Source organism: Tupaia chinensis, unplaced genomic scaffold (genome assembly GCF_000334495.1).
Source record: "Tupaia chinensis unplaced genomic scaffold, TupChi_1.0 Scaffold149424_1, whole genome shotgun sequence".
Lineage (NCBI taxonomy): Eukaryota > Metazoa > Chordata > Mammalia > Scandentia > Tupaiidae > Tupaia > Tupaia belangeri.
The window spans coordinates 1,174,170-1,192,331 of record NW_006209268.1 but is presented as its reverse complement, the minus strand read 5'-3'; the positions used below and the strand labels follow the sequence as shown (position 1 = coordinate 1,192,331).

Sequence of the window (18,162 nt, the reverse complement as noted above, 5' to 3'; positions counted from 1 at the left end):
TAAACACAGCAGAGAAAAGACTACTTGAAAATTGCCTGGCACATTGATCACAAGGCATAAGCGTTGTCTTGCAAAAATTAGTAGCACCTAGATGGGTATATTCTTTTATCCTGCATTCTTCACCAACCTCTTTATTCCACTGCTTCTCTCTTCTTGCCTTATAGATATTTCATTCAATTTCCAGTTCAATGTGTTAAGTCACAGCTGTGTTGACGATGAACGTTTTTAAAAAGAATTATTTTATTTGACTTTATTTATTTATTTTAATTTGATCAGAGAGGGACAGAGTGAAAAAGAGACAAAGAGATGGAAAGTGAAAAAGCAAGCTACCAGGTCCAGGACTTGAACCATGGTCAGCCATATGGGAAACCAGTGCCCCTAACTACCACACCACCTGCTGGACACCTATGCTGAACTTCTTGAACATGACACACCAACATCATTCAGACATACTCACAGTTATACTCACTTCATTACAAGCTGCAGCAACACTTGATTTGAAATACCTGACTATTACATTACACACTGCTGGTCTCCAGTCTTTTCTCCAGTTCAGCTCTTCTCTGCAGATTTGGAGCAAACCAACAGCTTGTTATATTCACAATAAAGATGGTTCTCTTCTGATTGATTTCTGACAGTGTCCAGTAACGATGTTCATTAAGACCCTAGACAGAACGTAGGCACACCTAGGCCCCATTTGCAGATCATCTTAACAAGATGTTCTCGTTTCCTGTTCCCACGAAAATCAATAACATGATGACTTTCAATTTGAAATTCAAACCAATTAATTACCTGTTCTATTGAAAATGTTGATATCTGATTTGCCTGGAGAATTTCAATTATGAATAGATTATTTATTTTAAAGAGCCCCTTCAAAAAATATAGACAGACATTGAAAACCTCATCTTATACAATATGAATGATGTTTTCTTGAAGCAGGTATAAAATATTGGTCTTGCATGAATTAGTATGGGGAAGTTTTCCCCTTGTGGTCCATCTCCTCCTCGTGACATCATAATCAATTGCCTGGTAAATTATAGCAATCCCACAAAGATTCAGGGCCAAGAATCTACTGCTTAAAGGTGAGATGAAAAGCTTTTTATAGTTGAATTCAGCTTTTCATCTACATCAATTACTGACACAAATCATGGGATTCTTTTCAAAAGTTGGAACTCTCTTTTTCTTTCCTTGTAATTCAGAAATTCTTAGGTTTTTACTTTTTCTTTATATCACTTGACTATTCTTTGTTTGTATATACATTTTTCTTTAGATGTGAATTACAAGGAGAAAAGCTAAACATCAAAACTATCGGCACCATAAACATATTTATTAAACTCTTTTTTAATTGTAGAAAGAAAAAATGAAGAATTTGGTTCATCCCAGTGGGGAATTCCCAAGATAAATGATCACATGCAATGAAACTATTATCTTCATCCATTAAAACATTATCTAAAACAGAGGTTTCTATCTGGCAGTGGGCTGAATATAGCCTGCAGATGAGTTTTGTTTGGACCACACAGTTTTTAAAATATTTGAATAGGTTGCCAAGATTTCAAAATCAGGAGATTTCACATGAAAATCTGGATTTCTGGCTTCTTATTAAAAAGAAGAGGAGGATCTGGCAGCACTGGCCCTGCATTCCCACCTGGCAACAATTGGCTGAAACTAAGGAACAGCTAGCTACCTCACTGTGGTTGAGACATGAGCTTTCTGGTCCACCACAGCCCCCATCAGATTTACTCCACTCATTTAATTTTCCTTACGTCCACATGGTCATTTAGGCAACTCCTGATCTTTAAAATGCCATACTACTGCAAAGAGAGTGTATACAGTTTGTGGAAGCCAAAGTTGAGAGTGCTCTATGAACAGAGATTTAAATCCATAGATAATGAGTTTATACAAGATGAGACCATGGGTGGCAGATTCTATTTCAAAAGATAGTTGTTCAATTTAAACATAAGAGCAAAGTCAAAGAAACTCGTTTTCATAATTGAAAAAAAAATTTAAATAGTAAATTCAGAACCGATGACCTTACACTGGTTTTTAATCAACCACACTTTTCTCTGCAGTCCAGAAAAGATGCTCATGTCCAACTATTACTCAGATCTACATGAATTTTTTTCCTTCGAGTGTTAACACTTTTGCATTTACTTTCTAAAGCTATCATTTACTTAAGTGAAAAAGGACCCTAATATGAAAATAGGATATGTCTTCATGGTAAATTTTAAAAGTCAACATTTAAGATGCATGAATATTATCACAGCAAATACTCATCTTTACTGGCTCCACATGTAGCCCCACTATCTGACATTTATACTTACACTAAATAGACATTACTTCAGGTTCAAATGACCCAAAAAGTCATGATGTATTTCTTTAAAACTGATTATTACTTAAAAGCAGATGTTTATGACAAAGTTGCCATGCACTTTTTTCTATTTGCTTTTTTACTTAACTGAAAACAAGTGCAAGGAAAACATCTATTACATTTCATTATTTCTAGCCAACCACAACAATAGATTTCTATATATTAGTGAATTTACAAACAAATTAAAAGTACCATATTTAGCAGAAGGAAGAAAGCACTTTTTCATTTCATTCAACTACATTAAAAACAGACTGTTTCTGATGTATTACTAAATAAAGAAATGCTTAGATATCATACATATGTACTAAATTGACTATGACCAATCATATATCAAATTATCAGAATAAAATTTAGAACTATTATAGTATAGCATTATAGAATTATTTTTCATCATTGGAACACACACGTAAATGATTAACGTTTTAGTTGTGTGTTTCTTCCCAAGAGAAGCATTTTTCTTCATTTTTACCTAAAGAAAGTAAGCCTTGAACACATACCAAACTTCCTTCACAATCAGACTTTAATCCTCAAGTTCTCTTGATTCTTAATTATTTAAACAACTTTAAGTAAACAATTCACAAGACCATAATAATCACTCTGCATTCCTTAACTTCTAGGTGAATAGGAAAAGAGAAAATACCATATGTATGTGTTCCATAAATATAATCTGAGGCCCAATACCTCAGTGACAGTCTGATATATTCTCTATGAGAAATATATTTCTTTAATTTCCATTATGTTTGAAATCGGTACAATTAGAAACAGACACCCAGTACTCAGTTATTAATTTACCTATTCTTACCCTCTTTTTTATACCTCTTTTCAAATCATTCCTTTATTTTTCTTTTTAAATAATTTATTTATTATTATTTTTTAATTTGACCAGAGAGAGAGGGGGGGGGGAGTGAGAAAGCAAGCCACCTGGTCCTGGACTCAACCATGGTTGGCCATGTGGAAGTCTAGCACCTTAACCACCATGCCACCTGCTGGGCCCTCAAACCACTTCTTAAGATGCAACTTAAAGAGATTTTATAGGACAACCTGCATATATAAAGGGCCCTGAATCAATGTTCACATGTTTTCTTTAAATTGTATTGCTATAATCTAGGACTAAACTCATTTTCTTTCCTAAGTGTATAGCTTTAGAAAAAATTTTAGATTTTCTCAGATAATTACTGAGTAAAATGATAAAAAAAAAAGTTAAAGCAAAAATTCTCAAAAAAAGAAACTTCATTACATTCATGCAGGTTTCTTTATCTCTTGTATCTCAAAAAAAAAAAAAAAAAATCACCATCAATTACCTTCCATGATGACCAAAACTTTAACCCTTAAGCTCATCTTCTCACATTCACATCATGGCAGCTGACTGTAAACACATAAAGTTCTAGAAAATTTCTAATTTTGTTATTTGTGTTTACATTTTATCATTTTAAAATGAAGAATAAAGAACATAATGAATTTTAATTTTATTTAATCTGTGTTCTAAGGGGAGAAAAGTTTTGTTCTCACAACTTGTTCTGTTAATTACTGGTTTCTACAAAAACAGACTGATATCTCAAAGTAAGCCCGTGTTGAAGTTCATTCTGGCACTGTGCATTTGCAAAAACACTAAGATCAAAAGTGCAGAAATTCTGCTACATACAGAAGCAATGGGTTATCAGAATATTCAGAAGGCAGGCAGCAGTTGGTTTATAAAGAAACAATTTAAAATAACTATTTACACAAATTAAAACAACCAACTTCTCACTTTTACCAAAAGGGTGTTTTTAATATAATGAATATCCAAGCTTCTCTGGTCATGAAAAAACCTGGAATATATTATACACGCATGAATGTAGCCCAGGATGCAGGATATGGGATGTGCTTCCTATCAACAGATTAACACTTCATTTTCATTACTCTAATCTCACCACAGACTGTGAACACTCTCTTTTTCTTATTTGAACAACAATGGTGCATGAAAACCAAAGCTGACAGGCAGGCGGGGTTCATTAAATGCACAAGGCCTTTATTCCCATAACGCATCTCACCTGTATGAAGCCAATGTTCTGGCTTCCTGGCTAGCTACTGAAACAAGCTCTCCCAGATGTTGGACTTCTAACTCTTCCTATCTTCTCCTACTTATTTATAATAAATGTCAAATATAAAGTAAAAATGGAAAAACTCCTCTCCATAATGAATTCTGTTTAGGAGAAAATAAGACTGGTAACATATTTTAAGATTTATTCAATAGTATAATTACTTTCCAAAGCTGAACAAGAAAACAAACAAAAGCAAGGTGGCTGGGAAGGGAAAGGTTGAGAAGTTTAAGTCAGAGTGTCTCATCTTGCAGTCTCTGTTTCAGCTTAATTCTAATTTATATCAAGAAAACTGTAGTTCCCCACTTGTTGAAAATGGCGATTAATAAGAAACAACCATGCTCTTCCCCAACAAATGACACTGAGTTTTATCAAACAAATACTCCCTTCCCTCCTCCCCCCCCCCAAAGAAAAAAGAAACTGCTCAAGGAGTAAAATGGCTATAATAGAAGACATCATAATGAGATTCCTAGGTTGAGAAATGCCTCTTTGTGTTGAGTCATCCTTAGGCACTCAATTTGAGGCAGCCATTGACAAATCCTCAACATAACTAGAAATAAATCACTTATCAACCAACTGTGCAGGTATACACTTCCTGGGTGTTCAGGCACCACGTGGAAATGTACTAACATGGCAACATGGGATTTTTAATATTTTCCATAGCAAGCCAGTAAGTCTACAAAGTCTATATCAGGACTTTGGTTTTGGTTCTTTCTGGTATTCTAATATTTCTAACTGAAAAGGAAAGAATATAACAAAAGCAATATTAGATAAAACGACAGAGAACCTGAATGACTCCGAGTTAGGTCCTGACATAAGGTCAACAAAGAGAATGTCTGCAGGCTTTCTTGCTCAAGAGACAGGCTCGTGAATAGCTCAGAGTGTAACTATTTCTCACATATTGCAAGTGGATCCCAGTCATGTCCACTGCCCTCCAGCACTGACAGAGGGCACAGTAGTGGGCAGCTTTCTTTACCGATGCCTGATTAGGTACCCCAAAAAGCCATCCTAATGATTTATGTCAATTAAATCTTTCTTGCTTAAATTTTAACGGGAAGGAGAAAAAAAATCATTAGATGCCTGCTAATAGAAGTTCTCATTTTAATATTAGTTTTGTTATTATTATAAGCCAGCTGAAAGTAATTATTTTTTGTCATGTAAATACTTATTATCTTGATTTTTTTTTTTCGCTTCTGACACCTAGCTCAGGTACTCTGATTAGCAAATATGAAACCTTGAAAAACTGTCCAGAGAACCAATAGCTACTAAAAGGCACCTTAATAAAGTTGAAAAATTCAGGAGGCACACTATAGCATAACTGTTACAATACTGGAAGCTAAATCTTTGTCATATAAAGTAATCTCATCAGTTTAAACAATATGTATTGTGAACTGTGAGTTTAAAATTATTAAATATAAAACAGTAGTGAATCCTCCTCACTTGTTATGTATACTACCTGCTTTAAATTTCAATTTCATGATGTCACTCATTAATGTTAGCCCTGTCACCATTTTGATTTTTTTAGATGTTCCAGTTAACTATTTGCAGTTTGTCTAAGAGTATCATACTGTCAGCCTATTGGCTCTGCCCTTTTTATTCTTTCCTCCTTCTAAAGAGATGCTCTTACATGCATGTAACAAACTATACAAAATAAGAAACCCAACAATTACTTAAAAAAAAAAGAAAGGAAAGCAAAATTTCTCTTCGGCTGAGTACTTTCTTACACAGATCAAGAATGAAATTAAGTAGCCTTTCAGCACCTCTGAATGATGAGTCAGGGCCCTTGATTACATATTTTAATCACACCCTTACTTCAAGAACAGAACTCAGCCATCCCCTTGTCACCACTCACCAGAACTACATCTCTTTCCCATACCTTTGCTGGAATAATGCATTTGCAAAAAGGGTGTTTTAGTCAATTATTTTTGTGTTTCAGGTGCATTTCAATTACGGTATGTAAAGGGGAAACAAGCCAGTGAAAGTAAGTAGGCATTCTGAATAAGAGAGATGAGGAGGAAAGAAAATAAAGTGAGAAAAATTTAGGTCTCTGAGAAAGTAAATAGGAAGAAAGAACAAACTAACCTTGTATTTGAGTCATTAAGTAAAATTCTAACAACACATTATGACCAAAATTTATAAATCACCCCTCCCATCATCACATAAACCCTAAAGACAGCAGAGAAATAACATTAGTTTAAAAGGATTCAGTAAATAAGATGTCAGATATGCTCAAGAGAATCAGTTGTTTCAATGAGTAACTTCCTACTGTTCAAGATTATTTTCATTTTTCTTTACAGACAGAAATGAAAAACTGATGGGCTTAATTAAAGAAAACAAAAGAATATTACTGTGTTGTTAAAGGATCAATTCTTTTTAAAAAATTGGAATGATGATTAATAAGCTGAGAATCTGATTTCTAAACTAGCTAGGTAAGAACTGTGTTGCTTTTCTGTAAGTACTTCCATTAAGGAGAGCTCTGTGAATGAAGGAAAGACAGGACACTTCCTCTTTTCTCCTGATCTCTGCACTCTGTGGCCTGAAATGCTACATAACATTTGAACAGAATGACATTACACACTGTCCTCACCCAAATGAACTCCAGTCATAAATTTTTCACCTGAGGGGTGAATATATGCTACGAAAATTTGCGAGGCTTTCTACAGGGAAAGTACAAATTTAAAAAGAATCAATAGCTTTATTTTTCCTATTCTCTAAAATTCCTTTAAATCTGGAGAGGGAAAAAGTAGTATAGGTCATGTCAATGAAGAAATGTGGGTACCCTGGATGTCAGAGACCTTGGCATCATTTTTCAGATGTCATCTGCACACATTAAAACTTCTTAGAGCTTGATATGCTCAGAATATTCTTTTCATCTTATTTTTACTACATGTTTACTATTGATAGTTTTATGGGAAAAAAAATTCCTGTGTTACACAGTCTTTTGCTCAAATATCAGGATACAAATGCTGTTATTCTGGAGTTATGCCACATTACGGCTCTGCAGTCTGAAAGTAGATGCCAAAGTTCCTTGAAAGGATCTATGACTGCCCTTCTCCCTCCCATCAACTTGATCCTTCAGTAGATGAGCATTACCACACAAAATGTGGAAGCCAGCTGCTTTTCTGGAAATAAAAATGACATCCATTTCAGTAGATTGAAGCGATCGATCATTCCTTATGACCCCAAACACTCTTCTGACCAACACCTTGAGAAGGGTGGTCACTGAACAGCAAAAACATACCACAAAGGTCCAAGAGGATTTTCACGTGCTGAAGAATTCATTCTACACATATAACAAACCAAGCTCGAAACCTCATGTGAAAAGGAATCTTGGAACCATTATATATTCCATTTTCTTTTTACAATAACAAGCAAGGAATTCCTGAGAAAATGTCTCTTTGAAAAGTCATCCCAAGACTCACTCTGTTCTTCTACCACAAAGTTCTATGAAAGCAGTCTTAGAGAATAAAGGAGTTAATTCTTACATCATGTCAAACACTCTGATTCAAATTATAGATACTAGGTAGAAGCAAACTCCAATCTCTTCTTTCTCTTTCTCTTACCTTCATGTATATATGTATGTATGTATGTATGTATGTACGTATGTATGTATGTATGTATGTACTGGTCTAGAATGCCAAGTTCAGAAAATATCTCTTGGGCCGTTCAGAATCGTTAACCATGTATGTTTATTTGGAAAATCATCTCAAAAGCTTTGCAGGCTGATAACAGCAGATGCCCCACGTAGCTTTGAGTGTGTGTGATGCAATATAAGGTAGAGAGAGAGAAGCACTGAATTTTTGTTTTTCACTGAAGTGGATGACGCCAGCTCACTATCTGTAACGGTCTGTTCCTTTGGAATCAGCTCCCTGTGTCACAACGACCTGGCAAACTTGAATGCTTTCACTATCACTGGAGTCCTTGCAATCCTGCCTTGGCTGTGACCCATTCACTTTTGCCCCAACTTCTCAGAGATGCCTTACTCAGCATCTAATTAGTTAGGGAGGATTTGCCAAGGCTCTTAACCCTGACACAAGGAGTGGGAGGATATGCTGCCGTGGTAGCCCAAATCTGTCCTGTCACTGCATTAATCAGATTTCCATAAAGCTATGCATGAATAATTGGATTTATCAGTGAATGTGAAGATACACTCATAATTATAAAAAATACCTACAATTATAGTTAAGATATCTGCACCTTTAGGGATTTATTTTTCTACTGCGGTTACTTAATTCACCTTAGTGAAAAGTTTTACAAATTACACAAACACAATGGACCTATTTGCAGATGACAGGTAAGAAAATTAAATAATTTCAAATGATCACCTACTATGCTCAAATTCATTTAAATATGTCATATTGAAAATAAACTTGAGATTTGTGCACAGGTTTTTAACATATACTGCATACACATCTGAGAATAAGTCTGTGCGTGCTTTATTTGCGTTAAATGTATGTAATAAATACTACATAAATGACCTGCTACTTTCCTGTTTAATTACAAATTAAACAGTACCTGCTAAGCAAAGTTCATATGTTATTCACAAACTTACACATGATAGGCCAAAGCACAAGTGCCTATTTTTATGCAATAATCTGTAGTTTAATAACTGCACAAATATTCTCTATTGGTTTTAAATTTTCAAAAATGTGATAAAAATTTTGTTTGCATATATGTCAATTGCTAAAATAAAACATATTGTCACTGAAATTAGAAGGGGGAGACAGAACTGGAGATAGCAGTCTCATAATTCAACAGGCTAAAATTACATACCTACTGATATATTTATGTTAGCATCAATACCATAAGTTCAGTGAATTTAAATCCTTTTTAGTAAGACATAATTACCAAAACACACCAACTATAAGAAGGGGAGTAAAATGGGAGGAGAGAAAAGTGCTGAAAGAAACCTAAGGATGGATGATGCCTGGCAATGAAAGTCATTTTCAGAGACCATTAACTATCAACTGCTTTACTCAGGACTCTGATTAAGTAAGAATGTACACCCTATGTTAAAAGAAATTTTTATTTGATTGGGATAGGGTTTAGAATAAAAATGTATCATATAAATTATAAACAAGACTCAAACCACAGTATTCGACTAGGCATCTAACTTATAAGAAATACCACATATGCACCTTTAATGTTAATAAATAAATATTCTAACTATTTAGAAGATAGGAAATCAGACAAAATTATAATTTCCATTTTAAAATATAGATTCCACAAACTGAGACTGTGTTTGTCTCTATGCATAGAAAGAACTGAAAGACTACTCAAAGAAAAATTATTATTGAATATGCATTTAAATGGAGTCTATCAGTATCATATATATTTCTTACAGTATATTTTATTTTTTTGAAAGGTGCTAGATGTTATATTAGCAAGAAACTTTGCTTTACTCTTTCATATCTCTCGTGTGCAGATGCTGTGGTATTAATGTAAATCGTTGATTTAATTTTTAGCTTTCTTGGTTTGCCCCTCACCTATCGAGGAAATGATTTCTCTGGTGATAACTAACACATCATGCTAATGAGAGAATCTAATGCACAATAGAAAAATGTCACTACTAATAATATTTGCATGAAGTTAAATAAAGCAACTCTAAGAAAATGTCAGACAGTTGTTCTTTAATAAGACACAGTTTCACAATGAAATTATGTTGTTAATTTTGTTACATCATTGAGTGAATCCTAAATTACTACATAATGATGCAGAGTCATTTATAATTCTAACATAGTATTTCACTCCAGTCTGAAAAGAGATCTTATTAAGGGAGCTATATTTTACTTGAAACATAGTAAATATACCTTACCCATAATAAAAGGTAAATGTTTCTTGTAATTTCTGAAATGTGGGCTATAGCCACTTACCTGAATGGTTTCATTTCTGAAAAGATTTTTACAACAGATTGAACCACTCTATTCCTTGAGGTAGCTACAAGAATTTTATCTGCTACTCTTTCAAATGCACAGAGTACTTACAAAAATCACCTTTTAAAGTCTGATTAAAAATAAATAAATAAAAAACAACTTTCAAACGCATTTTTTTTTCTTTTAAAATAAAAAAAAATGTTATTTCCTAAGGCTAAAATAGGCAAAGTAAAATTCTGGATTCTAGAAGATTAGCAGAGAAAAATGATAGGTTTCTGATCATTGTCAACCTGTCACTGATAAAATTGCCCCCCCCCAAAAAAACTTCCTTCATAAAACTTAAGAGTTACACAATTTAAGGTTCTCAAATATCATCAATATTCAGAGAATTGATTCCATTTCAGAATATCATATTTCCATATGGAAGGAAAAAAATGCAGAGGCAGAAAAATGCAGTTGAATAGTCATATCTCAAACCTTAGGGAAACATACTTAATCCCACAAAATCTAACTTGAATTGTGATGTTTTGTTAGTTGGTGTAAGACAGAATGAAAGATTTACATTTAAGCAGACACGAATTTGCTCATATGAAACAAAAGACAACTTCCTACTTTAACTATAAGGAACACAGTCTAGATTATTAGAAATTTCAGTATTCATGAGACATTTCCCACAAATTTTTGTGTAGTTAAATACTAGTGATGAATTCCTTATAACTCAGTTTGGAAACCTTTTATAGTACCCCTACTAGTCAGTCTTTCCAAATGTTTATAGAAATGTTCAGTACATGTGAGTTTGTATACTATTAAGGAAAACTTTGAAAAAATACACGCAATACATTTTATTCACTGAGCTATATTATTACTTAGAAATTAAAATAATCCTAATCTAGAAAAATCTCCTTATACCCAGAAATGACATATACAGAATTCTGAATACTTGATTACATTGGACAAACTTTTACTTGTAATAATAACTGATTTAATGTATTTATTGAAACTAAAATTCCTTGAAACTGTTGACTTCAAAAGCTATCATTTTAAAAAGTGTGTCTTTCACTCTCTCACATACACATGCTGAATCAGCATTGCCGATGAACTATATAGGTAAGGAAAACAAAGATATTAAATGTGAACAGCACGTATACTTTAAGATTTACATACAGTTTAAGTTTACACACCATTTATACAAATTAAAATATCATTTTGGAAGGGGAAAAAAGAATGTAAACTCATATCCTTCCTTTTACATGCTTTCCAAAAATGCACAGGAGGTAAACATTTAGCCACCAAGATAGAAAAAAACAAAGAGGAAGATCACTACATCAAAATAAAAAAAATAATAAAGAAAACACACCAAAAAAAAAGTTAAATCACAACACTTTAAAATTGTGATTTTTCTTTGTTGTATTACTGTTTAATATCAGTACAATTACTCAGTTTTATATAGAATCCATAAACATAAATTACTTCCCTATAGTTCTATTCTCATCATATAGTCACTGACGTTCGTTCACTATGATATATACATGCACACAGGTACACACACAAAACAGATTCTTTATAGACCCACAGAGTCAAACAGCTGGATCAAGCCATCATAATAGCTTGGTTGTACAAGTTTCTCTCTCTGAGATATCAAATTATCTAATTCTGATCTATTATTTATATAATTTACTTTTATTTGTTTTTTAGCTAAAATATTTTCCATGACTTAAAGTCTCCTTTGATTCAAATCTACTTGGAAATGGGCCAGGGCCAAAGAAGCAATCTAACACCATCTATGTGGTTCAATAGCCATTTATCAATTGATCATTATCTCTATCTGGTTTTATTAACTCTTTTCTAGCTAGAGGGAGACCTAAACCAATCTTCCTTTCCAACATACAGAGACACATGCACATACATACACACACACACACACACACACACACACACACACCCTACACATACACTTGACCTCCACTATCTCCTGAAAAACCCTGAAGGTGATTTCTAAGTTTAAAAGTATGGCACAAGTTATTTAGTCCTAAAGTTAGTGAAAAGACACTGTGTTCCAACCACAAGAGAGTTAGCCAGTCAGAGAGGTGCTGCAGAAAAACACCTCTCAAAACACTGTGCAGTGACAAGGGGCATCTCTAAGAGGAAATGAACTTTTTTTCACTTGCAAGAATGGGAAATTGCACATAAAGAGTTGCTTATTGGGTTTATGTTGATCGCATTTAAATCCTAGCTTACTGTATCAGCAGTAATCAGGGTCCCTCTACAGGATATGTCAAAATACACCTTATTCAAATACATTTATCCTATCTGGAACTATGTGGTCAAACTGTTCACTAGCTAGCTAAAACGCTACAAAACCTTGGCTGGCTGTCGTATCTTTCACAAATATATCTCTAAACTTGTGGCAGTTTATTGTCTGTTTTATTCTGTTTTCTTTTGTTATCAGCAATTTTAAATTTAAAAAATTTAACTATTTAATTTTCATGAACTCTTACAAGCAAAAGAAGACTTGAAAAAGAAAGCAATTGCCGTATTTTTTTAGATGAGTGAAACGACATCAGTTTCTCAGCCGCCATATACTTGAACCCAAGTCTATTTGTTCTACTTTCGTGCTGTGTGGATGATAACAGCAAACTAATCTTGCTTTGTGTGGGTCTGGTGTAGGCTTTTGAAAAACAAGACGCGTCTAGGAGGGAGGCACCAGGGAACTTCCCTCCCTCACTTGAGCACAGTCCAAGATGAAAGTTTCTGGGTTGTTTCCCCTTCGCTTCCTCACCCTCGCTCCCCCGCGGAGCCACAGAGCCAGCAATTGTGCAAGAGGAGCTCGGCGCGCTGAGCGCGTATCACGGAGCGCATGGTACGAGCCGCCGCTCTGGTGATTAATTATCAAGGACAGAACTCCAGAGAACAGTGACATTAAGGTAAACCTTAGAAAATAATTCAGAGAATTAGAAATAATCATATTTCTACTAATGCCACTACTATCACTTACTATCACTCACTGTGCATCAGGAGGCATGATCATTCCCATTTTCATGAAAAGGAAACTGAGGCTCAGACCTGCCCCAGTTTGGGCTGCTAGTCAGTGGCAAAACCAGGATTCAAACTCAGATTTGTCTGCCTTTGCAGTACACATGTTCTCTGCCAGAAAGATTATGATTCTGGGATCCAAGGAATGAAGGAGTACAAGGAAGAACAGAGCAATCCACAGTATAGTATCGAATCTAGTGCAACAGTTTGGTCAGGTCAGATAAGGACAGAAAAATAGCCAGTAGATTAGCAACAAGGGTGGCACAGGTGACCTTGGTGAAGACAGTGTCGGTGGTGGGAGCTGAGGTCAGATATCAAACAACTGAGGAGAGAACAGGGAGGAAAGAAGTGGAGACAGTGAATGGAGACTATTCAAAAGTTTTGACTTGAAGAAAAGAGTGATAAGGTCGTAGCTCCAGGCAGGGAATAACCTAGTAAGATTATTTTTTGTTATTTCAAAAGATGCATTTTTAATGTAGAAAACTTAGAATGTATTAGATGAAAAAAAGATATCGCACAAACTAGAAATAATCACAGGTAACATTTTTGCATTTATCTTTCTGGTTCGTCATTGTCATTATATGCACATTGCACACATTTTTTTACCAAAAATACTATCAAACTATACATACTGTTTTATAACTTGTTTTTCAGTTACAATACATTGTAAACACTTTGCCATGTTAATGAATGTGTATCATTCTAATCTCTGTTTGATATTCCTACACATCATATTAAAATATCATTTCTTTCACTGTCATCATCTATCCTCTCCCCTTTCTTTTCTCCCTTGATCTTCTTTTCTCTTCTCTTCTTTTCTCTTCTATTCCTTTCTCTCTTCTCTTACTCTTCTTCTTCTCCCCTTCCCTTCCCTCTCACCCCACACAAGATAATATGCAGTAGAAGTGTAATAACTTAGTTAAAATAGACTTAATAACAAATGAAAGAAATATCAGAGAACCCAAGCACTTGATGGAAAAGAATATTCTTCAAGCTGAATAATACTTGATATTAATACTAGAATATTTATACCAAGGTGTGTGTGTGACAAAAAGAAGCTAGTATAAAGGAAAATGTTGAAACACAGGTGGGAGCAGGAGAAGTGTTGTCAATGTCTCAAAGTTGCTAAGAAGAAAGGAAAATACAGAGCCTAGAAGCCATGGCTAAATTTAGATGCCTATACGTTTGTGTGTAGTATATTAGATTGGGTGGCAAGAAGTTGAGGTTATATCTGGTCTCTATATTTATGGTTAAGTGGGAGTCCAGTTATCTGCTGAAAGATGGGGAAGGGAATTTAGGAAAATAGGTGAAGGAATGAAATGGCTTCTTGGGTGAATTGGATAGAAGAGAAGGGATCTTTGGGGAGTCTTACACTATTGGTGATCCTTTATCTTTTCTGTTTTTTCAACTTTTTATTTTCTATGGGATCCTCCTCAGCAGGTTTAAATATATTAAAGTATCTATGTAAAAACAAACAAGCAAACAAACAAAAATACACACACACACACACACACACACACACACACACCCTACACATACACTTGACCTCCACTATCTCCTGAAAAACCCTGAAGGTGATTTCTAAGTTTAAAAGTATGGCACAAGTTATTTAGTCCTAAAGTTAGTGAAAAGACACTGTGTTCCAACCACAAGAGAGTTAGCCAGTCAGAGAGGTGCTGCAGAAAAACACCTCTCAAAACACTGTGCAGTGACAAGGGGCATCTCTAAGAGGAAATGAACTTTTTTTCACTTGCAAGAATGGGAAATTGCACATAAAGAGTTGCTTATTGGGTTTATGTTGATCGCATTTAAATCCTAGCTTACTGTATCAGCAGTAATCAGGGTCCCTCTACAGGATATGTCAAAATACACCTTATTCAAATACATTTATCCTATCTGGAACTATGTGGTCAAACTGTTCACTAGCTAGCTAAAACGCTACAAAACCTTGGCTGGCTGTCGTATCTTTCACAAATATATCTCTAAACTTGTGGCAGTTTATTGTCTGTTTTATTCTGTTTTCTTTTGTTATCAGCAATTTTAAATTTAAAAAATTTAACTATTTAATTTTCATGAACTCTTACAAGCAAAAGAAGACTTGAAAAAGAAAGCAATTGCCGTATTTTTTTAGATGAGTGAAACGACATCAGTTTCTCAGCCGCCATATACTTGAACCCAAGTCTATTTGTTCTACTTTCGTGCTGTGTGGATGATAACAGCAAACTAATCTTGCTTTGTGTGGGTCTGGTGTAGGCTTTTGAAAAACAAGACGCGTCTAGGAGGGAGGCACCAGGGAACTTCCCTCCCTCACTTGAGCACAGTCCAAGATGAAAGTTTCTGGGTTGTTTCCCCTTCGCTTCCTCACCCTCGCTCCCCCGCGGAGCCACAGAGCCAGCAATTGTGCAAGAGGAGCTCGGCGCGCTGAGCGCGTATCACGGAGCGCATGGTACGAGCCGCCGCTCTGGTGATTAATTATCAGTTATCACTGGCCTCGCACTAACAGTCGGCTTTCCCGGCAGAGCCAGCAAGCCGAGCCCCCTCCAGCGCGGCCCGGACGCTGGAGCGGCTCTGGGGATGACGCCGAGGCTGCGCCCGCACCCGAGTGTGAGTGCGCCGATGGGCAGACGGGTGGGCCGGCGGGCAGGGCAGGAGGCGGGCGGGCGGGCAAGCAAGCCAGCGTGCTGGAGACAGAGACGGAGCCGAGCCGGAGCGGGAGCAGCGAGGGGAGCGCAGGGGTGAGCACCGAGCCGCCTGGCTGGCCGGCAGAGGAGCCAGGGTCCCAGCCAGCAAGGGGCCGGCACAGCCTGCCACCTCGCTGTCTCTCCAGCCACCCTGGGCGCTGGCAGCGATGCCTAAACAGCCTGCTCGCTCTGTCCTTCAGGTCTGAATCAAGCTCCTACCAGCCACGTGAAATCAGGCAGGCTGCTCTGAGGGGCCCCTAGATTTTATGACTGGTTTGTGGCAGAACATACTCCGAGAGAGCAGATACTTTAACGAAGTGATTCAGAGAGACAGAAAAATATATTTGTTGGGTGGTGGCTTTTTAAGAAATACACAATTGGACAGAAAACAAAGAAATAAATTAAATCTTCCTATAACCCAGGCTGTACTGTGAAACTTTGCAACAAATGCCTTTGCTTTCTTTTACTTTCCCCTTTTCCTTTTTAAGGAGCCCTTAGGGAAACCATGAAGTAACCCTGCACATTCCAGTAACACAGTTATGACAAAACAGAGCCTAACTATGAAGTGATCACATTTTAAAGAAAATTTAGGAAGAAAAATAACCAAAAACAAAAGTGCACATAACAATTCAAGGTTTCTTAAAAATTTAAAAAAAAAAAAAAAAAAAGGAAAGTAACTTACCTGTTGGGACATTCTGAATAAGAGGTTAGTATCAGCGTTTTGCCATGTCCCCATGAACCCTGGTTCAGCCGTAGTCGTTCTGGTTCCGAACTGCATGGAGTTGTCAGTACAGGAGTCTCTTAAAGTCAAGTCTCTTGCCCTCTTTGGCTCTCTGTCTCTCTGTGTCTCTCTTTCTCTCACATCCACTTCTGCCTCTTCTGACTGAAAAGTGAAGGTGGATTTTTTGAGCCTCTTGGCAGCCAGTAGCAGGAGTATAGTGTAGTTAAGAAGCTGGCTGAACTGTGCATTTCATTTGGGAAGGGGGAGATTTAGGGGAGGGAGGGGGTCAGAGCTTCTTTCGCACCTTCTGCACAGATATCCCTATCATTTATGCATAGATTGTGACTCCCCAAGCTTGCCTTTGCTCGGTTTAACAGCTGCCTGTCAGGTGTGCAGGCAGCACTGGAGACCCAACCATCAGCTTCAAACTCTCAGCCACTGCATGTCATTGGATAGCAGAGCTAAGAGTCAACTGCACTGTTCCACTGTCAGGCACCAAATGACACCCTGCACTAACCCCTTTCCAGATACACAGATACACACTTATGCACACTGCTAACAGCACCACCATCCTGGTCCACGGGGCGAGGAGAAGCTAGGGCCCGTTCTCGAGAATTCTTCCCAATAATGCTTTCTGATATAACATGCAATATCTAGCACCGGTCTTTGCTTTAACATTTGTAAAACTGTGATACTTATTTTTTAAAAGGATTACACTTAAAGTAAAATATTCGGCTATATAAAAATGTAAAGTTGGCTCAGTTGTCATCTAATCGTTAGCTCCTAAAAGTCATATAGTATGTGCTGGGCTATTTATAAACACATATAAACTCCTAGAAAAAAAATAATATACACAGATGTGACCTTATACACTAAAGATGAAATAAGTAAACCTAGCAGGTTTTTTTAAACATAGAATGTATGCAATAAACATATGCAAAAATACATACTATGTATTTAATATATGGTACTTCAGGCTATTAATTACTAAATTGGTTAAGAATTGAGGAAATGAATGGCAAAGGAAAGAAAGTATACCTTTTCTCAAAGCTCAAAAGTAGAAAAAAAAATCCTTTGTTAAAGTTCCTGGATGAAGCATCTATAATATCCTTTCAAATCACAAAGAAAGAAAAAGATGAAAAAAGCCTATCCCATTTCAGGCAAAAAGTAATGAATATAAAAACTCGGGAAAATTCTGTAACCTTTCCCTGCTAGTGAAATACAGCCTTGATAGCATGTCGTATTTTTAATTAAACCATTTTAAAGCAAAACATCTACTTATTAGCTAGTATTTATCTACCTTATTTATTTATGGAAAAGCAGGACTGAACAAAATGCACTGTACATAAACAGTAACTTCAAAATGGAAAGCTTAAATTCATGCCATCTCATAAAAGTAGTCAGCAGG

The 18,162-nt window shown here is 35.9% G+C and overlaps 1 protein-coding gene across 4 annotated transcripts in view; it reads right to left on the bottom strand.

The window, feature by feature from the left end:
• The window catches only part of BNC2 (basonuclin zinc finger protein 2), a 515,687-nt gene that overhangs the window by 324,581 nt on the left and 172,944 nt on the right, over nt 1-18,162 (bottom strand). For 2 of the 4 annotated variants that reach the window (XM_027769366.1, XM_006171180.2), the window contains exon 2: nt 16,716-16,916. The exons of the other annotated variants lie outside the window; for them this stretch is intronic. In XM_027769366.1, the coding sequence (XP_027625167.1) occupies nt 16,716-16,916 (201 nt within the window). The remainder of the gene's footprint in view (nt 1-16,715; nt 16,917-18,162) is intronic. 4 annotated transcript variants of the gene reach the window in all.